Source organism: Budorcas taxicolor, chromosome X (genome assembly GCF_023091745.1).
Source record: "Budorcas taxicolor isolate Tak-1 chromosome X, Takin1.1, whole genome shotgun sequence".
Classification (NCBI taxonomy): Eukaryota; Metazoa; Chordata; class Mammalia; order Artiodactyla; family Bovidae; genus Budorcas; species Budorcas taxicolor.
In genome coordinates this window covers 8,984,189-9,007,290 of record NC_068935.1, presented here as the reverse complement: position 1 = coordinate 9,007,290, position 23,102 = coordinate 8,984,189, and the positions used below count along the sequence as shown (strand labels likewise).

The 23,102-nt window shown below is 40.4% G+C and overlaps 1 protein-coding gene across 1 annotated transcript; it reads right to left on the bottom strand.

Moving 5' to 3' along the window:
• Positions 1-1,846: 1,846 nt before the first annotated feature.
• TNMD (tenomodulin) lies at positions 1,847-20,747 on the bottom strand. Its single transcript, XM_052663630.1, has 7 exons — positions 20,700-20,747; positions 20,397-20,528; positions 9,939-10,079; positions 9,625-9,726; positions 4,310-4,463; positions 2,514-2,683; positions 1,847-2,056 (listed from the first exon to the last, which is right to left on the bottom strand). Exons 1-7 carry the CDS (start codon positions 20,745-20,747, stop codon positions 1,847-1,849), a joined length of 957 nt encoding a protein of 318 aa, XP_052519590.1.
• Between the last annotated feature and the right edge of the window lie 2,355 nt (positions 20,748-23,102).

The window sequence follows — 23,102 nt, the reverse complement described above, 5'->3', positions numbered from 1 at the left end:
TTTCTGTATATGGGCTTGTATATTTGGCACGTCTTATTTTTCTTGGACAATAAGACGTATGCCTTCTACTTCATTTGTATCCCCCACAGAACATAGTGTGTGTGTGTGTGTGTGTGTGTGTGTGTGTATAATGTAGATTGCATTGAATAGAACATCTTAGGAATTTAAAATTATTGGTCAATCTTAAAAATAACGTTTTATTAAAAATAATAGAGAACATTGTAAAGTCCATACAACCTCAGATTAATCTTATATCTTTTATATTTTTCTATTTCAACTACAAATTAATGCCTGTTATGATAATTGAAGTATTCCAGAATTCTCAGATGACTTCTAAATCATGAATAAAACAGTAAAATATTTTTAGTGATGTTGCATTGTCAGATCTGTTTTACTATGCTCTCATCCTGTGAAAATTGGTAATCTAAGTATGGCATGTATGCTAATTATGAACTAATGACTGATTAATCTTAACTCAACCTTGGGCAAATCTGCTTCTATGTGCTCCCTCAGCTGTTAAATGGGGGAAAATGACTGCTGGCTCACAGGCATCCAGATGAAGATTTTACTCTTTTAAAATAGAAAGTGCCAGACAGGTATTTCATGACACAATAACTTTGAAGTTTAGCAGTGATGGCACTATGGGCTTCCCAGGTGGCGCTAGTGGTAAAGAACCCACCTGCCAATGCAGGAGATGCAGGAGACGGGGGTTCTATCCCTGATTTGAGAAGATCCCCTGGAGGGGGGCATGGCAACAAACTGCAGCATTCTGGCCTGGAAAATCCCATGGACAGAGGAGCCTGGAGGGCCACAGTCCATAGAGTTGCAGAGTTGGACACAACTGAGCACACACACAGTGAAAGGACTACCTGCCAGTGAAACTGGAAGGGGTGACAGATGAGCAGAACAGGAATTTTGAAACTAGAAATGGCTGGGACTCCAAGTTTACCATGACCCTCTAACCACTTCTTCTCTCCATTTTGCCCCTTTTCCTGTTCCCAAGCAGAGTATCAGATGATAAGAAATTAGGCCTTACCCCTCCTTTAAGAACGTGCCATACTGCTGGTTTCTTGTGGTTTTGGAGGAAGATAGCATTCTATTGGACTCCTCACCTCAGTAATGTCCTATAATGCCTGTTTCTGTGAATGATATTTATGGGTCCCCATTTTCCAGGCTTATTGCCTTGGAAAGTTATGTAACCAGACACTGAAAGATATAAAGTGTTGAATTTGTCCAAAATTGAGCGCTTATTCACAGGAGGAGAGCCTGGGACCATTTTTGCTAGGTTAGCTTTCTCCTTTGCTGAGTCTGAGCACTTGGAATATTTTAGTGTTGGCCTGCTGTGACTCACTGCCTGTCCAGTGGCTTAAGAGATGCTTAACTAAGTCCACAATAGGTCTCTCAGATAATGAAACACTGGGATATGCACAAAAGGACATGGTTTTAGGCATCAGTTATGGGGCCATTTTATCATCAGCCCCTATTTCCACTTTCTCAATGCAGCCCAGTAAAATACAATATTTGAGAATCTTTATGCTTTGCCCTTTCCTACACCCCAAACCTGATGAAATGCAAGTTTTCATCATCCTCCACGTGAGGCAGATCTGCTCCATTCAGTTGCAGGAAATATTCTTAGCAAACACTTACCCAGTGTGTTCAGCAGCAATCAGGCCATTGATGATGATGTAGAAATTTATTAGAACATGAAGAGAAGAATTACCTACAAGCAATTCCGGAGTATTGGCTACCAGGAGCCAAATGCCTCATAGGCAGAAATTCATTGAATAGCATGCATTTGTTATATGTTGGCTGCCAGAAATTTAAGCACTCCAGCTCAGACTTGCTATTAAACCCTCCCTAGCATGCGGGCCACCCACCAGTTGCAAGGCATGATGACACGACAGATAACCCGCCCTCCTTGGTAGCAATATGGATACGGGTAGTAACCTAGTAAAGGTTCACAGACGCGGCGACAGTAGCGGTTGCCTCGACGGCAGTAAATACAACAGTAACCTCTCTCGTCCAACATGGAGTCGAATTCTATTCCATTTTCAGTCTGAAAGAAGAAGAAACCAGTGTTGGAGGGGAAGAGGTCCACCAAGCAGGGGAGGAATATGAAACTATAGGAGTCGGGGCCTGTTGAGTAATTAAGTTCCTGAGCCTGATCTTGGAGATATTTCAATGGACTAGATCAAGATTGATTTTAGTTTTCTTAATTTAAAATTTTTTAAAAAACTTAGTTTTATTGAAATAGAGTTGATTTACAATGATTCAATTATACATGTATTTATATATATTCTTTTTCATATTCCTTTCCATTATCATTTATTGTGAAATATTGACAAGGTTGATTTCGAATGAGCCTTTTAGGTATTCCAAGTTTCTTAAATTTTATTTTGTTATTGTTAAAACAATGACCATTCTCCTTTCAGTGACTTTGATCTGAGAAGTAGTGAGATTTGTGAAGGCTCTTTGTTTTTGCTCTAAACAAGAATATTGTGCACAGAACTCACATAGTCATTGATTGGGAGTTCTTCCTCACTTGCTGCTTGTCTGGTGTGACGGGTCTTCTCCACCTTCACTTGAGGGACCACCCACTGCTCATTTTGTTCAATGCCTTTTTTTTCACTGGTAGGAAAGTGAAGGTCTTCACCATCCTCCTCAAAGTCTTGTAACTCTGAAACTAAGGTAATACACACAAAGTTGTGATGCAGCTGCTTTGCTTGGGGGACTAGCATTGGGGGATAGAGATTTTAATTGTGTCTTCTCACTGTCCTCATTTAGGCATGCATGAACCACTTTTCCAGGGTTCTGGAGCTGACATTTTAAGGAGGTCTTCCAAAAGAGATCTGACCATTCCTGTGTACATAGACACCTTTGCTCATTTGGCATCAAACACTTACTGTATTGCCTTATTAGCATGCTAAATTAAAAATTGAGGGCAGGAGACTTTGGTGTCTCCCACAATGATTTTACTCAAGGTCGGTGCTCAGTAAATATTTTTGGTTGCCTGATTTGATATAGTGTCATCTGTCCTCTTTCCCCAACCCTTCTCTTTTCTGTGTTAAATGTTTTTTTTTTAAATTAAACTTTGTATTTACAAATTATCTTAGATTTATAGAAGAGTTGCTAAGGTGGTACAGAGTATCTGTATATCTTTTCACCCAATTTCCCCTAAGGTTAACATTTTATATAACCACAGTACAATGAGCAAAACTAAGAAATTAGCATTGGTACAATGTGTTGTTGTTTAGTCACTAAATCATGTCTGACTCTTCGTGATCCCATGGACTGTAGCCCACCAGGCTCCTCTGTCCATGGGATTTCCCAAGCAAGAATACTGGGGTGGGTTGCCATGCCCTTCTCCAGGGGATCTTCCTGACCCAGGGATTGAACCCATGTCTCTGGTATTGCAGGTATTGGCAGGTGATTCTTTACCACTGAGCCATCAGGGAAGCCCTTTATAGGTACAATAAAATTAACTAAACTACAAACTTTACTCAAATTTCCTCATTATCTCCACTAACGTCATTTAGGAGAAGGATGTTGAAGCAGAAGCTGTAGTGTTTCATCCAGGAAACCACAATTGCTTTTTTTTTTTTTTTAAGGCCAAAGAGTGCCAATAGATGCCTGCATTGATTAGATCCTTCTCTCTTGGGCAATATAGTAATCTATGCTGTCCAGAATGAGGGAGGCCAAATTCTATGCTAGTTAAGCAGAATAAGATGTCCAGGAACATTTGCCCTCTCTGTGGGCTGACTGGAAATTGACATCTGGAGTCTTTAACTCTACCTTTAGCATCCAATTGCTTTTATACTGATTCCTAAAATAGTCACAAAGAAATTGGGATTGCAGTGACTGTCCTTTCTTCTGAGGAAAATGCCACCATTTGACATAGAAAATCCTTCTTGAGACAATAGGGCATTATTTTGGCTCTTCTCTCCTCTGTTCTTGGATTGGGCACACAGTGGTTTGAGCCATAGTTTGGTAGCCCAACTGCAATGAATATAGATGTACAAAGAGAGACAGATTAGCTTTTTGCTATCACTGCTCACATTGGGGTGGTGTTACCTTTGATGGGATATTTAATAGCCTGTCAGCATTAATTCATCTGATTTATAACTTGGCTGTGAAAAATCTCCTCCTCACTGGCTGTCAGCATATACAGTTTCATCTAAGAAAATACAAGCTTATCATTTGTTTTCCTAGAAATGTAGTCTCTGAATGCTGGTAACATTAACCCGTTACTGACTTTGGAAAGCAGAGGATGAAGAGGAGGAGGAGGAAGAGAAGGAGGGGAAAGCCATACCTGCTATTAGAGTGGGATTGATCCAATACATGGTCACATTATCACAAATCTCCAGAATTTTGGAATTTTTAAGAAAGTCTCGGTTTTCAATAGGTTTTTCTGCTGGGACCCAAATCACTGACTGTTCAAAGAAAGTTGTGGTAATTTCTTCATTCTGAGAGAAGACAGTTGTTTAGGGTGGGGATAGGCAGAGAAATTAATAAAGCGAGTGAGAAATTATGGGATACTGGAAAACACCATATTTCAAATCTGACTAATAATTACAGTCCCCGAGCTTCCGGTGAAGTAGCTCTCTGCCATGCATACAGTAGGTGCCTTTCGGAGAGTTAGCAACTGGTTCCTCCTTCTCCCATCTAACAGTAAGTCTGCTCACTGAAACAGCAGCCTTCTCTGCTCAATTTCTCTTAAAGTCAGGAAGGCTGTCCGTCATTTTCTGGGTCTCTCACTGGGCCAAGTATGTTTTAATTTGGCCTTCTGGAACCCTGAGTGACTTATGTTTGTGTTCTTTTAAATGGGTGTTGTGTGTGCATGCTCAGTCACTTGGGTCGTGTCTAACTCTTTGTGACCACATGGACTGTAGCCCACCAGGCTAGTCTGTCATGGGATTCTTCAGGCCGGAATTCTGGAGCGGGTTGCCATGCCTTCCTCCAGGGAATCTTCCTGATCCAGGGACTGAACCTGCATGTCCTGTGTTGCTTGCGTTGCAGGCAGATTCTTTACCTGTTGACCCATGGGGGAACCCCTTGAATGTTGTGAGTGCCTGCCTTATTTTAGGCTTATGACTAGGATTGCAAGTTGAATTTGATCACAAGCTGAAAAACACTCCTATAATCCAAATTGGTGAAATCAGTTAAGTAGTACCAGGACCTAATATTTTGGTTTTCAAGATTGCCTGTTAATGGTATAGTTATAGTACCAAACATGTCTTTATTTTTTGTTTGTTTCGAAGTCAAGTCTCTAACTTGTAACTACAAGGCCCTTACTACTGTTTTATTCTTTTCATTCTAGATGCTTGGAGTTTGTCTGACAGAATGGTTTTTATTTAGGCAATTATTATTTTTTTTTGTCAAGAACACTACCTTCTTTTCTGTTTATCATGTTGGAAGTAGTTGTCTTGTATACCTAGCTCTTTTAAAACGTATATTTTTTAAAAATTTACTTATTTGGCTGCATCAGGTCTTAGTTATGTCACATGAGATCTTTGATCTTCTTTGAGGCGTGCAAACTGTTAGTTGCAACATGCGGGATCTAGTTCCCTGACCAGGGATCGAACTCATGCCCCCGCATTGAGAGTGTGCAGTCTTAGACACTGCACCACCAGGGAAGTCCAGTATACTTATCTCCTAATCATTTGTCTCTTGGGCCTTGACACTTTACGCTGTACTCTGAATTAGGCTTTTCCCTTTCTCTTTTGTTTCTCTCTAGTTTTATGGTTTCACTGTTTTTATTCTTTGAAATATGGCTATGTGTAATTTTTTCTCCTAGTCATTTAAAACTCTTCATCTTAGCTCCTTTGCCCTGGAGTCTGTAAAGACCTTGGTATGCACTGAAAGGGACTGTATAGAATGAGGTTGATACACTGACTAGCTTTGATAGCAAAATCAGGGCTATTTATATAACTGTTTTGCATATGTAACATGTACAAACTATGGATACAATGGTGAGGGAAGTACAGAATAAAGGGTTTTTGTCATTCAGGACCACAAATTTGTCTCATTAAAAAATCTGTAGCTTGAGTATAAAAAATAGAATTTTCTTGAAGATAAAGCAATTTCACTATCATGAAATGAATACTTAATGTTATTTAGACAATCTGGCAGAATTAACTGAAAAATAAATTATGACCAAAATGAGACATTAGGGACCTTTACCTTTAACCTTTCTGGGGGCAGCACCACATGTGGAAACTTGGTTCCCTGACTAGGGATTGAACCCATGCCCCTTCAGTGGAAGTGCAGAGTCTTAACCACTGGACACCAGGGAAGCCCCTGCCTTTAACTTTTTCAGAAGAGAAATCTTGTCATGTCAGTGTGGAATGTCATTGTTGGCTGGCCCAACTCAAAGGCTTACATTATTTTCTGTAAAAAGCAGCATGTGATATTGGATATAATAGCTTTTTATCTTATTCATTCTCCTTTCATCTAAGTTGCTCTGTTCCTCAGATGCATCCAAATTGAGTGTGTGTTATTAACTCAGTCATGTCCGACTTTTTGTAACCTCATGAGTTAGGGTGCACCAGGATCCTCTGTCCATGGGATTTTCCAGGCAATAATACTGGAGTGGGTTGCCATCCCCTTCTCTGGGGGATCCTCCTGACCCAGGGATTGAACCTGCGTGTCTTGCATTGCAGGCAGACTCTTTACCATCTAAGCCACTAGGGAAGCATCCAAATTAGGCTTATTAAAAAAAAAAATCCCAAACTTTTCACTTGCCATAGACCTTGGGAGCAGAGCATTGTCTTTGGGGGAAATCCTTTTCTTAGAAATTCTAGGAACCAGAGTCTGTAACTTCTCTGGACAAAAGGAGACTAATAGCATGTCTGTGGGAGCCAGTGACAGCCATGAGACCTGGATAATGGAAAGTAAAAATGATCTCCATACCACCTCATCCCCCAAAATTATAAGAAAAGTAAAAGAAAAAGGTAAATGGGTAGATGAGAATTAAGATGAAGAGAGTTGGGCAAGAGAAAAATGTAAAAGAACCTAGGCGAGAGAGAAGAAAAAGAAAGAGGTCTTTATAGTATATAGAGTGCTCTCTGTGCTATTGGCATAATTTCATTTTAGGTTTTCCAGTTAAGCACTAAGAAAACCAACCCAACCCATTTGTTTCTTCTGGCTACAGTCACAATACATCCTTAGCTAAGGTTCCACTCGTTCCTCCACTGACAGCAACATACCATAATTATTGTCAGGGTATCATGGGAAAATGAAGAGTCTCCTGGGCTTTATTGATGGCTGTAGTTTAAGTAATAATCCTCCATCTCCCACTAGGCCTACAAGGGCCACTAAGCTGTTGCCCTGATGCCCTAGGTTATCTTACCCTGGCCTAGGGGTGTGCTTTCAGAGAGTTTGTATGACACTGTACTTCTCACCTTCTTTGCGTTTTCTTTTCTTAGTGATATTAAGGATAGATTATTCCATTAGCAGCCCAGCATATGAAATATTTTTTAATTTTTAAAAATATTTATTTACCTGGCTGTGCTGGGTCTCAGTAGTGGCATGTGGGATCTAGCTGCCTGACCAAGGATGGAACTCAGGCCCCTTGAATTGGGAGCGTGGAGCCTTAGCCACTAGATCACTAGTGTTAGCCGCTCAGTCATGTCCCTCTCTTTGCAACTCCATGGACTGTAGCCTGCCAGACTCCTCAGTCCATGGAATTCTTCAGGCAAGAATATTGGAGTGGGTTGCCATTTCCTACTCCAGGGGATCTTCCCAACCCAGGGATCGAACCTGGGATTCCCACATTGCAGGCAGATTCTTTACCATCCGAGCCACCAGGGAAGTCCCTTAATTTTAATTTTTTTTATTGAAGTATAGTTGATTTTGTGCTTCCCTGGTGGTTAATCATAAAGAATCCACCTGCCAATACAGGAAACACAAGAGATGTGGGTTCAGTCCCTGGGTCAGGAAGATCCTCTGGAGAGGGAAATGGCAACCCTCTCCAGTATTTTTGCCTGGGAAATCCCATGGACAGAGGAGCCTAGCAGGCTACTGTCCATGTGCTCACAGAGAGTTGACATGACTGAGTGCACCAGCAATAGCAATATAGATGATTTACAATGTTGCATTACTTTCAGGTGTACAGTAAAGTGATTCAGCTATATACTTAAGTTATTACAAGATATTGAGTATAGTTCTCTGTGCTATGCAGTAGGTCTTCGTTGGTTATCTATTTTATATATGGTAGTGTTGAACTGAAATCTTTATTTCTTATTTAAAACTTTTATATTTTGCATTGGGTTATAGTTGATTAACAGTGCTGTAATAGTTTTAGGTGAACAGTGAAGGGACTCGGCCACATATATACAGGTATCCATTCTCCCCCAAACTTCCTTCCCATTCAGGCTGCCGTATAATACTCAGAAGAATCCTATGTGCTATACAGTATGTCCTTGTTGATATCTATTTTGCATATAGTAGTGTTGAATTAAAATCTTTAGAATAAGTGAATGTCAAAGTGTGACAAAAGCAGCAAAGATCCCAAGTAGCCTTGGGGCTTTTGATTTGGCAGGATTGATTTAGTTCTTCTAGCTCACCACTCTTACCAGAAATATTTGGTTTGGAAGCAAATGTACACAAGCCATGTTAACGGCTGCTATCCTTAAGTTAATTTTTAATTTTTATTGAAGTATAGTTGATTTACAATGTTGTGTTAGTTTCAGGTGTACCGCAAGGTGATTCAGCTATATATATATATATATATATATATATATATATAAGTTGTTATAAGATATATAAGAGTATACACCCTTATGTTCATAGCAGCACTATTTACAATAGCCAAGACATGGAAGTGACCTAAATGTCCATTGACAGATGAGTGGATGGAGAAAATGTGGTACACATATACAGTGGAATATTATTCAGTCATTAAATATGAAATAATGCCATTTGCAGCCACATGGATGGACCTGGAGCATTTACTGAGCGAAGTAAATCAAACAGAGAAAGAGAAATATCATGGCATCACTTACATGAGGAATCTAAAAAAATGATAAAAAAAACTGATTTTCAAAATAGAAACAGATTCAGACTTAGAGAATGAATTTATGTTTACCAGGGGGCAAGGAACAGTTAAGGAGTTTGGGACTGTCATGTACACACTGCTCTATTTAAAATGGAAAACCAACAAGAACTTACTGTAATAGCACAAGGAACTCTATTCAATATTCTGTAACAACCTAATTGTGAAAATAATTTGAAAAAGAATAGATATATGCATGTATATATAACTGAATCACTTTGTTGCACACCTGAAACTACACAACACTGTTAATCAACTGGACTACAATATAAACTAAAAAGTTAAAAAAAAAACCTAAAACTGAAAAAAAAGAAAAGTACAATGTTGGGCCTAAAAGCATGCACTTTAGTTTTTGAAAGGTCTGAGTTCAAGATCCCAGTCTGTCCTTCTCTAACTGTGTAACACTGGGCAAGTTACTTTTTGGTTCACATCTGAAAATGGGGACAATAATAGTACCTGTCTATAGCATCATTGTGAGAATCAAATAAGAGTAAAACATTTGGTACAAAGTCTGACACATAATTATTCCCCAACAAATTATGGCTTTTGCTACTACTATTATTCTTACATACCTCATCTATTTCTTCCTCTGGTTCAGAAAATTCAGGAATCACTTTAATCTGAGACTTGATGAAGCATTTTTGAAGACCTACAAAGTAAATGCCAGTGTATCCCTATAAAACAGACACAAAAAATAAGAAAACTTCCTGAAATAGCCACAATTAATGAGTGTCATGATTTGTCAGGGCCCCAGGCTGGCAAAATTTGAATTCAAAAGGAAAGCTTTCTCTTATAAATTAAATGGAGGCTACAGGCTATTTTTAACTTGACTCAAGTGTTCTAATATTTTAAGTGGGAAGCCTTAGGGGGAAAACATCCAACTTACATTTTTAAAGTCATGTACTTCCAATGTTTCATCAGTGCCATTTCCACTTCTGAATATTTCTGTTCTGGTAATGGGATCAATTTCCATGTAAATCTTCTTCTTCTCTCCATTGCTGTAGAAAGTGTGCTCCATGTCATATGTCTGGGAGAACAAAGGAAAACAAGCTGTAAAATACTCAGTATGACCACCAATGCAGGTAGATGTAAGAACCTTGGGTTTGATCCCTGGGTCAGGAAGATCCCCTGGAGGAGTGAATGGCTACTCACTCCAGAATTCTTGCTTGGAGAATCCCATGGACAGAGGAACGTGGCAGGCTGCAGTCCACAGGGTCACAAGGAATCGGACACAACTGAAGCAACTTAGCACACACACAGAGATATCTGTTCATGGTGGTGGTGGTTTAGTAGCTAAGTTGTGTCCGACTCTTGTGATCCCATGGACTGTAGCCTGCCAGTCTCTTCTGTCAATGGGATTCTCCAGGCAAGAATACTGGAGTGGGTGGCCATTTCCTCCTCCAGGGGATCTTCCCCATCCAGGAATCGTCTCCTGCACTGCAGGCAGATTCCTTACCACTGAGCCACTAGGGAAGCATGTTCGTTCATAAGACACTTAATTGGGTAATATCTGGGGCACCTTCTTTTTCCAGAGCCTTTGTAGAGAGGTGTTGTCTCAGCAGCTTGCTGTTGGGAATTCTCTGAGACTTGAGATTAAAGTGAGGTGTTTTTTGGCACTAGAGCTGATACGGGGAACCCTTGAGAATTAGTATTTTGTATTCAAGCCAAGTTGTTGAACTAATTACTAAGAATTCCAACAGTTTTTCTTGGCACCCTTGACTAAATAGCAAATGATATTTTGCAAAGCAGTCTATAAGGTGCTTTTCCGTTATGGTAAGAAGAGGAACCGCCAAAAACCTATACTGCTTCTTTAAACGGCCACTTCCCATTCTAAGTATTCAAGGGTCACCCACTTTCTTCCTGTGAAATTCAGTAGGGCTGAGAAAGAGATTTGAACAGATTTAGAATGCTTAGGTATTGCTCTTTATCTCCTTATCTACCCAGAGCTTTAATATTGCCTTACCGGTCTTGGATATGTCCTCTTTAAACACTGAAGACCATTGTCTTTGGTGAATATTAAGTAAAAGTCTTACCCCGACCTCAACTGCTTCCTTTTGTCCTTTAAACTCCAGGAAACATTTACTGCCTTCCCCTAACCTTCTCTGTTATGGGCTAACAAAATCTATTCAGTTTATTACTGAATTCTCTTTTCCAAACTCGATTCAGCTGACTTTAAGTCTTCAGGTTCTCCTGCATATAGAATTTAATAACCATGAATTGTAATACGCACTATGTAATATGGCATCTTCCAAGAAGAGCTCCTTGGAAAAGCTAAATATCAGGTTACCCCTGAATGGTTGAAACAAAATCCCAGACTCTCTGCGAATCTCTAAAAGAGACCGTTCTCTTTCTAAGGACCAAAAGGCCCAGGCCCATAGAGTATCCCAGTCTATTAACAAGCCCATTGCTTATAACTGAGGACATGTTATGTTGTTGTTGTTTAGTTTCTATGTCGTGTCTGACTCTGTGGGAACCTGTGGACTGTAGCCCGCCAGGCTCCTCTGTCCATGGAATTCTCTAAGCACGAATCCTGGAGTAGGTTGCCGTTTCCTTTTCCAGGGGATCTTCCCAACCCTGGGATCAAACCTGGGTCTCCTGCATTGCAGGCTGATTCTTTACCGCTGAGCCACCAGGGGAGCCAGATGTGTTTACAGCTAGAAGCATAAGAAAAATTTGAAGGAATCTGCTGTCACAAACCAGGCCAGCCCTGATGGTGCCATGTGGAAGTCTATCTTATCCTTGTTGTTAGGAGGCCTTTTGCTATCATGTTTCTTCATATTCATTTTTCCTTATGAAAAGCATTTGGTAAACTGAAAGCCTGAAAAAGCAAGTCATCCACAGAGGCAACGTTGCTTTCTAATGATTCTGTTCCCAGTGGCAGTCTTTTAGAGCTTGCACTGGGTTGAGTTTTTTAATGTCTGCCAGTGTCTGTGACTGAATGTTAGATTAACCTGGTCAAATTTTCCCTACCTCAAGTAGAAAAACAAGTTGGAATGGCTTGTAGAAGCACTGTTAACTCAAATGTGAAAAGTTGATTTAGTCACTGAATAGGAAAGCAAGAAACAATGATATTGACCTCTTTGCTGCCCTACAGTAAGTTAGACATGGTCAGAGCTGAAATATTTGTTGAATATATATTTTCTCACCAATGGCAAATTCTTGTCTTCCTAAAGAGATTTGAGCATTGGCAAGGTCTTTTAAGAGACAACATTTTTTTTTAAAATTTTTATTTTTACTTAATTTTACTTTACAATACTGTATTGGTTTTGCCATACATTGACATGAATCCGCCACGGATGTACATGAGTTCCCAAACATGAACCCCCCTCCCACCTCCCACCCCATATCATCATTTTAAAAGGGGAAGGAAAACACTATTTAGAACTTTACAGCAACTGCAGAGTTAACACAGTAAGTCTGACTTGGTTTGTGACAGGTAGCAAATTCCCTTAGACTTGTTATTTGCTTCTAGTTATAAATTTGTTCTAAGTTGCAGCTCTGCGGCCAGCCCGAGAAACTTCTACCTTATGGCAACAAATTGAGCTCTCAGTGGGCCTGACCTAAGTAGAGGAGAGAGGCATCTCATGCAGATTCAGCTTTGTCAGATTTCCCAACAGGGCGGAATTTCTTTAGAAATACTATCCATTGCTGAGACAAATGTCGACACCACCAGTCACTGGGGGTGGGGTGGGGTGTTTGTTTCATCAGTAGCACAACTGATGGATTATTGCACGGAAAAATGAGGTTAGAGACTAGGGGATGTTGGAACGCTGCCTACCTGGGCGAAAGAGAAAATACAGGCTGTATTTTCAATCATTGGGAGAAGACTATGGAAGCATACTGGTGACATTTAGGATTTCAGTGTACTTCTGTGGAATGAATTTTCCTGCACTGTTGGCAATGCACTTCACTTGGACACCTTGCTAGATGAAAACTATTGGAAACTGCCAAGCTCAGCAGATCCTGATTATTTTCAGCATTCTTTCAAAGAGTTTTATTATTGTTGTTGGGGGAGGAGGCGTCCATTCTGATTGTAATTATTAACCAGCATGTTGCCTTTTTGTTAATGATATTGGGATCAGAATGGCTTCATTTATATGTTAATTCTGGGTGGGAGGTGGGGGCTATATATTTACTCAGATGGAATTCCATTATCAAAGGTGTCCTTTTGGAACAAACTTTTTCTAGGAAGATGATGCTGGTGGCCCACTTTGGACTGCTTAGGGGTGAGTTTGAGCAAATCCAGATGTACTGTCTTGTCCGAGTCCCCATGGAGCACATTGCTTAACTGGCCCACATGAAGACTGAGCTCATGCCTTTGGCTTTAGAAGTACTTTTCTTTCTACTAAGCTCACTGGCTAAGGGGCTAAGGGTCTTTTTGGAGATGAAGGAATAAATGATTTTGTCCACTCTGGGTGTAAACTAAAGCAGAGACAGGATGAGTTGTCTGAGAGAAGTGTGAGTGGGCTCCTCGTAGCTCATTGCAGACTGCCTCCAAGTCAGCTTTATTCCAGGAATGACAGAGCAGGGTCAGAGGATGATAAGAACACTTCTGCCAAACTGGCAAATTAGGGCAAGTTAATCTTTGGTGCTTCTAGTTTCCCTTTTCTGTACTTTTTATATCCTGTTCCTTTTGCGCCTTTCTATCCCTTCCTCCTCCTCTGATTTCCCTCTATTCCTCTGTTTCCTGTCTAGACATCTAGGAATTTTGTGATTTTTCTGATACCTTATATCAAAGAAATCTATCTGGCAAATGATCTCACACTAAGATATTAGTGATGGGCATTTGTTTAAAAAATTGAGTTTGATACTTAACTCAAAGGAGAGAATTATTACTAGAGGATTTTAAACACAATGGCAACAAGAATAAGAGATATTTTAAGGGCATCTTTCCTGCACCACTCAAATGGGCTCCAGCTCCATCCACAGGTAAGGCTGATCTCAAATATCAAGGACCAGAACACTGGAGTGGGACAGGTAAACCAATGGGATGGGATATGACTCAGAAGTAAAGTGAGAGAGATGTGTGGTGAAGTCCAAGGAGTGAGGGATATAAGAGGAGTGCACTGATAAAATATGGAGAAAACACAGACTCATTTCTCTTCCTTGCTCAGGAATTGTTTCCTCAGTGCGGTTAAATCCTCCACTCAGGCAGCAAATGAGCCCTAACATCCCTCTTTCACAGTTTGCTGTGCTTTCTGGCCTCCATTTGTGACAATCTCTGAGATAAGAAAAAAAAAAAAAAAAAAGCTTTTTATAAAGAGTGAAGCTGCCTGAGCCCTCAGTGTAATAAATCTGTTTGGGGGCAAGTAGCTTTAGCTTGTCCTATAAAAGTATCTGAGCACATTTGGCTTAAGTTTGTTTTTTTGAAGCCTGTGATTTATCTAGCTGTTCTCTCCACTGTCCTTCTTTACTGTCTATTTATGAGGTACACCCTCCAAAGGTGAAATATATGCTCAGAATAGCTGGCTAGCAGATGTTAGGCTGGAAGGAAGGGAAGGGAATGTATTGTGCCATATTATTACAGGAACTAGCCTGTGGGAATTAAAGGGCCTCTGGGTATTTCCTTAACTAACACAGAACAGACACATTGTTTCTTATGCAAACTTGGACTTCTGTATCTTCAATCACCAGTTCTCACCCCTGAAAAAAGAAAAATTGGCTAGGCAGCACAGACATTCCTCTTTTCCTAAAAAAAAAAACACACACACACACAAAAACAAAAAAAAACAAAACCCACATTTCTTTCATCTAGAGATTCAAGCTGACTTGAAAGTTTTTCCTACCCACTACCCTTACCACTCCTTATTCTTAAATGCAGCTGAAGAATAGTGGAAAAAAATCTCTAGATCAGTTTCTAGTCCTAGCCTCAACTCTGCCACTTACAAGCTGTGTGACTTTGGACAAGTCACCAAATGTCTCTGGAGGCTTGGGTCCCATCTTTATCTCCCACCCCTTGCCAGATGCAATGTTGAATAGTTGACAAAATTAATTGTCTTTTTAAATTGAAGTATAGTTTATTTTATCCTCTAGAGTAGGAAAAGGCAAACTGCTCCATTATTTTTGCCTGGAAAATTCCATGGACAGAGGAGTCTGGTGGGCTACAATCCATGGGGTTGCAAAGAGTCGAACATGAACGACTGAGCCACTGACTGATAGACTGGTAGCTACAACTAACAAGGTTGTGTTAGTTTCATGTGTGCAGGAACATGATTCCGCTTTTTAGATTCTTTTCCATCATAGAATATTACAAGATACAGAATACATATATATATATATACAAGATAGAGAATATATAGAGTATATCCCTGTGCATACAGTAGGTTCTTGTTGTTAATCTATTTTATATACAGTAGTTTGGCAAAATGAACTCTTCAGATTTGGTAGACAGAGGCCAAGCTGAACCGTTGAACTACTACTATCTGTTGATTCCTGAGCTCCTTCCTTACAGTGGCCGCAGCCCCTCTCTTAGCCACTAGAGGACAGCTCCCTTTGAAGACCTAGGGCTTTTCTGGCTGGTACCATGTGATTTGCCAGCAATGCTGCCTTGGGTGAATAAGGAGACTGAATACAAATGTGTTCCTAGTAGCCAGAGTCCTAACCTACGTGACTGATGCGGACCCTCCACAACACAGAGTGAGAGCTGACCCAAGACAGTTTCTAGACAACGGTGGACTTCACTTTTGCATGGTTTGGGAGGAAAATATAATTTTAAATTGCTGACATGGCACCATCTGGTAAAATTCAGTTCCCCTGCTAAAGAGATTCCAGCTCCACCTTTCACGTGAGAGGATGAAATGCTTCTCCAGACCCACATTTCACCCACCAAGCTGTGGAAAACCCATGGAACTCAGGGAAGAAAGTTGTATCCCCCATGTGCCTACAAGGGGAATGAAGAAAGTTGGCCCCTAGCCAATACCAGTATTAGAGAAATAGGCACAAAAAAGCCAGATCCTGACTTATCAGGAAAGTGCTTTTTCCGAGCAAGGGATTTTCAGGCTAGAATGCTGTTGGGTTTGCAGTCCTGAGTGAAACTCTTTGAATTGTCATCTGCAGTTGAGGTGAGGGGGAGGGCAGACAGATGCCCACCTATCCTAACCATTCTCATTTCATCCTGTTTATATGCAGGAGCTGAGGGGACATCCCCAGGAATCTGCAGATTGTCGTGTGGGCCTTAGGACTTCGGCTTTCCAAATAGCCCTAAAATCACCAGGCCCTTCCTATATATGGCAGGAAGGGCAGACTTTCATTATTTAGTTTATTGTTCTTCTGCCTCATTCTACAAAGGATTGGAGGGAGGATAGGCTACAAGGTCTGTGCTATATCTATCAACTGGTGGTTTAAAAGCTGGGATTTTTCTGCCTTGTTTTTTCCATATTGAATGAATTAGCTGGAGAGTTGATTTCTCCTTGTTTCAAGTTCAATGTGTGATACAGGGAGCCTTAAGCAAGAATGTATCTCTAGGGAATTTGCTTCAAAGATGGCTGGACAGTCACTGCATGGAAGTGGAGCCTTGTGATGCCCTCTTGAAACCTCTGGGACTGAATAGGTGCCCTCCGCTCGGTTTAAGAAAGCTGAATATAGAACTCAATTGACTGGCTTTCATTCAGCTCAAGTGGCTTCTATATGTGGCTGTGGGTTGGGGATCTGTAGCCTGTAAGGGAGTGCACCAGTTCTCTCAAAGTTAGTCTTCCTTGTTTCACTTTATTTTCACCCCTTCCTCTTTTACGTGTGCATGTGCTCATGCCTGAGGTGTTAGCTCACTTCCCATTTCAGATCAAAAATCTGGATCTTTTGTCCACATCAAGGTGGGAGGTAACGGGAGGAGGAGGGGAGAACTTACTGGCATGGAAATGTCAACACCAGATGTGGAATGTTAAATAAACACTTTATTATAAGCAAATGTCAAAAAGCAAAATAAAAATGAGGTGTGGTTGGAGGCTAGAGGAGCAAACATTAAAAACTTGGAGGGAGTCCTGGGATGCCAAACACATCACTGTCATCCATGAGCACGACAGCATCACCGGTTCTCCCCACCAAGGTCCCCACAGTCTCCATAGGTCCCACAGTCTTGTAAAGGAAAGTCCAGAAGATCCTGGGTTTTCATCTGCTAACTGATGATTCTTGCCAGGCCGTACTCTTAAGGGGAGCCTCTTTAATTTGTGCAACATGCCTGAATCGTTTTCCTCTGCAAATCTTCTTCCAAGACTAGTCTGACTTCTCCTCACTTCCCAGCATTCATTAAGTCCTCTCTGAGGCAGCCTTATTAGCAGCCCTAGCCATTGGAAACCTAGATGTTCCCTGGGGCTCTTTATCTGGGAATTGAAGGTAGTGGATTAGTTGACCACCCACATCTCCAACTGGGTCTTCGGTTTACAGTGGACATAACCTGGTCTTCTGGGGCAAGGCCTGGACTTCAACATCAAAGGCAATAAATCACAACTCCCCACTGGAATGGAGAACAAATACCCTTTGCTCACGGCAGAAAAAGTTACCCCAGGAGACACCTATTTATTATATTTTACCAGATTGCTTTGTGTTCATTTCTGAGAATTGCTTTGCTAAAAAGTTACGTACTCAAATGGATTACTTCTTGAGAGATTTGGTTCTTGATAAACTTTATTTGGTAACATACCCCACCTCGTCTTTGCCCACAGTGACAAGATTTGACATTTGCTTGGAGAAAATCACAGGATTGCGTTAAAAAGCAAACTGGAGTGAGAAGCAAAGATGATATAATACAAAAGCAGAGGGGACCATGGGCTCTGTTAGTGAGCTTGACACCTTGTTAGATTAAAGCAAGGTCCCCACATAGTCATTTACAATTACACTGAGACAAATAGCGCTGTAAGTTTAGGAAAGTGCAGACTTTTTCAGAATAAGATTTGCAATTACAATGGCTACAATAGAACCAGAAAAGTCATATAGCCCCATATTTAGGCAGAAACATATTGCTGGCTGAAAGGGCCAGTGACTGACCACACCCAGTTAAGTACATTACGGTCATGAAGGGCAAACGGCTTAGTCTCCTCTTGTGCTTTGCTCAGTCAATGTAGTCGTGGCCAACTCTTTGAGACCCTGGGAACTGTAGCCCACAAGGCTCCTCTGCCCATGGGATTCTTTAGGCAAGAATGCTGGAGTGGGTTGCCATGCCCTCCTCCAGGGGATCTTCCTGACCCAGGGACTGAAACTGTATCTCCTGCATCTCTGCAATTGCAGCCGGATTCTTTACCTCTGGGGCACTGGGGAAGCCCCATCCTTCTCTAGCCCATCTGTAATTGTCAAGAGGACCCAAGATTCAATTTGTGGGGAGCGTGTCACCTTGGGAATGAGTTATGTAATACCAATATTGGATCAGAATGTATCTTGGCACTCTTATTTATTTACTATGTCTTTCCTGATCTTAATTGCTTTGCCGACTTTGCTAGTCCCAGCGTTAGATGGCTTCTCTAGAAAAACACGTGAACAGAAAGTATTTGAGAAGCAGAGAACAGTGAGAATGATAAGAGAAAGGGCTAACTATATGCAATGGATGAGGCAAAAAATCCTTTCTGGAACAAGGTATATAAAAAAAAAAAAAACAAGCAAAGAGAGTTCACTATTCTTTCTCCTGTTTAAACTTGATAAGGTAGCCCCTGGGACTAAATGAAAGTCAGCGTGGCAGCAGAGGTGAAGAATCCAAAGGTTGCTATGTCTTACTTCTCTGATTTTTTTTTTTTTAAGACACTTGTCCAGTTGACTTTTGGCTCAGCTGGTAAAGAATTCGCCTGTAATGTGGGAGACCTGGGTTCAATCCCTGGGTTGGGAAGATCCCCTGGAGGAGGGAAAGGCTACCCACTCCAGGATTCTGGCCTGGAGAGTTCCGTGGAATGTATAGTCCATGGGGTCGCAAAGAGTTGGACACAACTGAACGACTTTCACTTTTACTTTTCACTTTGCAGTTGACTTTCTATTTTCTATACCCCAGTGTCCTTCCTTATTAATCCATATTATTTCCTTTTTGCTCCTCTCACTCCTTTGGCTCCTAATGGTTCATGCTCAGCCACTTCACTTGTGTCCGATTCTCTGTGACCCCATGGACTGTAGTCTGCCAGGCTCCTCTGTCCATGGGATTTTTCAGACAAGAATACTGGAGTGGGTTGCTGTGCCCTCCTCCAGGGGATCTTCCCAACCCAGTGATCAAACCTGCACCTTCTGTGTCTCCTGCATTGCAGGTGGATTCTTCATCGCTGAGTCACTGGGGAAGCCCCCTAGTGGTTCAGAACAGCCATTATTTTCTTCTTCCCTTCCCCATTATTTCATCCTGCCTCCTGGATGTGTGCCTTTCCCTTCCTATGTCTGCTAGCAAATAATTAATAACAGTGGTAACAATAGCAACATCCTACACCCTGAAGAAAAATGTGATAAAGCCAGAAAACCATCTTCACACTTTACAGCTTGTAAATTGATTAATTCTCTTTCAAATGGAAATTGTTGGCATGAAGGGGCTATAATTTTCTTTGAGTCACAGCTAAACTTGCTCATTGTGTATGAGCCCAGGGGTGACAATAACACTAAGGTACACTAATATCAACTACAATGGCCTGCCAAGTTTCACTAACCCTAATATCAGAAGCATTCTGAGACATCTGTGATTAATGACTTGGTGTCACTTTTCTACCTTGTGGCATTACTATCTCACCAGGACAACAACAACTGTGGCTAAACCCTAACATAACACTAACCTGTGGTGAGAAGCTGAAAAGCTCTAGTTGTTTTTGTTTTTTTTCAGTCACAAATAAATGTGAATTCAGGTATGAGAATTACTCCTTCTGAAAAGGAGTTTGCTGCCTGTCCTCACAGCAGATGCATTAAGTCAGAAACGTAATCCCTGAAAATATTTTGCTGCCATTTCTCGTGGTTTCTTCTTATGTGGTAGCATAATTACTTTTCCATCAGTTTCTGCCCAGATAATTGAAAGAAAGATGAAAACTATTTTTTCTTACAGTAAGAATTGTTCTTCTAGGAGGAACTTTAACTCCTTAAAATCAAGCATTAAAAAAGAATGGAACTAATTTTTCTTCTAGGAGGAACTTTAACTCCTTAAAACCAAGCATTAAAAAAGAATGGATAATTCTACATCTTATCATTACTAACTGAAATACAGAAAAAACTTTGTTTTCCATTGCTGAAATAGGCAGAAAAAGAGAGAACCGAAATCTTGGTTCAGTTTTTCACATCACCAAAAAGTAAATGCAAAACAAACTTAGTGATTTTCATTTTCAGAGTAATATACATGTCAACCACTAATTAAATTCAATAAACTCAAAACAGAAACTTTGGATAATAGTGTGCATTTACTTACTTTTTTGGGTGTCTCAGGCCAGAAGTGCTTACTCCCCCAAAACAGGACAATTAGAGTTAAGGCGAGGATACCGAATACCAATCCACAAATCTTAAGTAATTTACATATCTTCTTGGATTTAAAAGCTTCTGCCTAAGCAAAATACAAAGAGAACCAAAAAAATAAATAAACAATAGCCTTTAAAAATGCAAACCATAATTCAAAGTCACTTTTAATTTCACTTTTTAATGTTCACATAGCAATACGATATCTCTGTAAAGCCATGCTTTTGCTGAAAAGGGAAAAAAATATGAATAAACTTACATTTAGAATGTGACAGTCCTCACAGTTCTCTGGAGGATTCTTTGCCATGGTCTCTCAGCACACAGCACTCTTTCCCTCCTTTAGACCACTGCTGAGGTGGAGTTGCAAGTGAGTCGATTAACAGATGCCAGAGGAGAAGCTGAATTTATATGGCTCAAATATGTCATACCAGAGCCTGAGGGAGCCCAGGGGGCTCCTGTGCTGTGATTTGTTGCACCGATATACCCATATATGTATATAACTTCTGTGCACAGAATTCCATCCAGAATGGCAAAGACAGAAGGTTATAATGAACACTATTGTCCTGGGGGTTGGTTTGGAAGGGGACCAAGCCTAGGACACTTTGAAATGATTTTTCACTATGAACTTAAAATATCAGTGGCAATGCATGCTGCATACTCGAGAACTAAGCAAACAAAACAAAGAAAGGAATGGAGACCTAATTTCAATTCCATTTGATCTAACAAATATTTGTTGCAAGGATATTAAATGTCAAGCACTGTGCTTAGTATAGGAGATTCAGAAATGAATAAGATAGTGCCTTCTTCTCTATATTAAAGCTCTTTGAGGACTAAAATCAATATGCAGTCAACAAATTATAATTAAAAACAAGATTTAAATGGTTAATTACAGGTTTTCTCTGTCTCTCTTTTCATTCTGTCTCTCTGATTATTTCTTTCCCTACATTCTCTTCCTTAGTCTGTTCCTTAATGTTGATATTCCTTATGATTCTATCACTGATGATCTTCTCACTCTATATATACCCTTCTTAGATGATCTCATCCACTTCTACAGTTTAAAATATAACTTACATACCAATGATTTCTAAATCTATACTTATAACTGCAATCTGACTTTTTAAAATATAAATTAATTTATTTTAATTGGAGGCTAATTACTTTACAATATCGTATCGCCAACCATCAACATGAATCCACCACAGGTATACACATGTTCCCCATCCTGAACCACCCTCCCTCCTCCCTCCCTGTACCATCCCTCTGGGTCGTCCCAGTGCACCAGCCCCAAGCATCCAGTATCATGCATCGAACCTGGACTGGCAATTCATTTCACATATGATATTCTACATGTTTCAAAGCCATTCTCCCAAATCATCGCACCCTCGCCCTCTCCCACAGAGTCCAAAAGACTGTTCTCTACATCTGTGTCTCTTTTCCTGTCTCGCATACAGGGTTATCATCACCATCTTTCTAAATTCCATATATATGTGTTAGTATACTGTATTGCTGTTTTTCTTTCTGGCTTACTTCACTCTGTATAATAAGCTCCAGTTTCATCCACCTCATTAGAGCGGATTCAAATGTATTCTTTTTAATGGCTGAGTAATACTCCATTGTGTATATGTACCACAGCTTTCTTATCCATTCGTCTGCTGATGGACATCCAGGTTGCTTCCATGTCCTGGCTATTATAAACAGTGCTGCGATGAACATTGGGGTACATGTGTCTCTTTCAATTCTGGTTTCCTCAGTGTATATGCCCAGCAGTGAGATTGCTGGGTCATAAGGCAGTTCTATTTCCAGTTTTTTAAGGAATCTCCACACTGTTCTCCATAGTGGCTATACTAGTTTGAATTCCCACCAACAATGTAAGAGGGTTCCCTTTTCTCCACACCCTCTCCAGCATTTATTGCTTGTAGACTTTTGGATTGCAGCCATTCTGACTGGTGTGAAATGGTACCTCACTGTGGTTTTGATTTGCATTTCTCTGATGATGAGTGATGTTGAGCATCTTTTCATGTGTTTGTTAGCCATCCGTATGTCTTCTTTGGAGAAATGTGTATTTAGTTCTTTGGCCCATTTTTTGATTGGGTCATTTATTTTTCTGGAATTGAGCTGCAGGTGTTGCTTGCTTGTATATTTTTCAGATTAGTTGTTTGTCAGTTGCTTCATTTGCTATTATTTTATCCCATTCTGGAGGCTGTCCTTTCACCTTGCTTATAGTTTCTTTTGTTGTGCAGAAGCTTTTAAGTTTAATTAGGTCCCATTTGTTTATTTTTGCTTTTATTTCCGATATTCTGGGAGGTGGGTCATAGAGGATCCTGCTGTGATGTATGTTGGAGAGTGTTTTGCCTATGTTATCCTCTAGGAGTTTTATAGTTTCTGGTCTTACATTTAGATCTTTAATCCATTTTGAGTTTATTTTTGTGTATGGTGTTAGAAAGTGTTCTAGTTTCATTCTTTTACAAGTGGTTGACCAGTTTCCCCAGCACCACTTGTTAAAGAGATTGTCTTTACTCCATTGTATATTCTTGCCTCCTATGTCAAAGATAAGGTGTCCATAGGTGTGTGGATTTATCTCTGGGCTTTCTATTTTGTTCCATTGATCTATATTTCTGTCTTTGTGCCAGTACCATACTGTCTTGATGACTGTGGCTTTGTA

Bases quoted from the DNA above. Each gene is read 5' to 3' on its own strand.
- TNMD (XM_052663630.1), bottom strand. From the start codon at position 20,747: ATGGCAAAGAATCCTCCAGAGAACTGTGAGGACTGTCACATTCTAAAT. The intron at 9,727-9,938 runs GTAAGTTGGATG...TCTGTTTTATAG, and splicing joins AAGTACATGACTTTAAAAAT to GGATACACTGGCATTTACTT. The intron at 4,464-9,624 runs GTATGTAAGAAT...GTCTTCTCTCAG, and splicing joins CAGAGGAAGAAATAGATGAG to AATGAAGAAATTACCACAAC.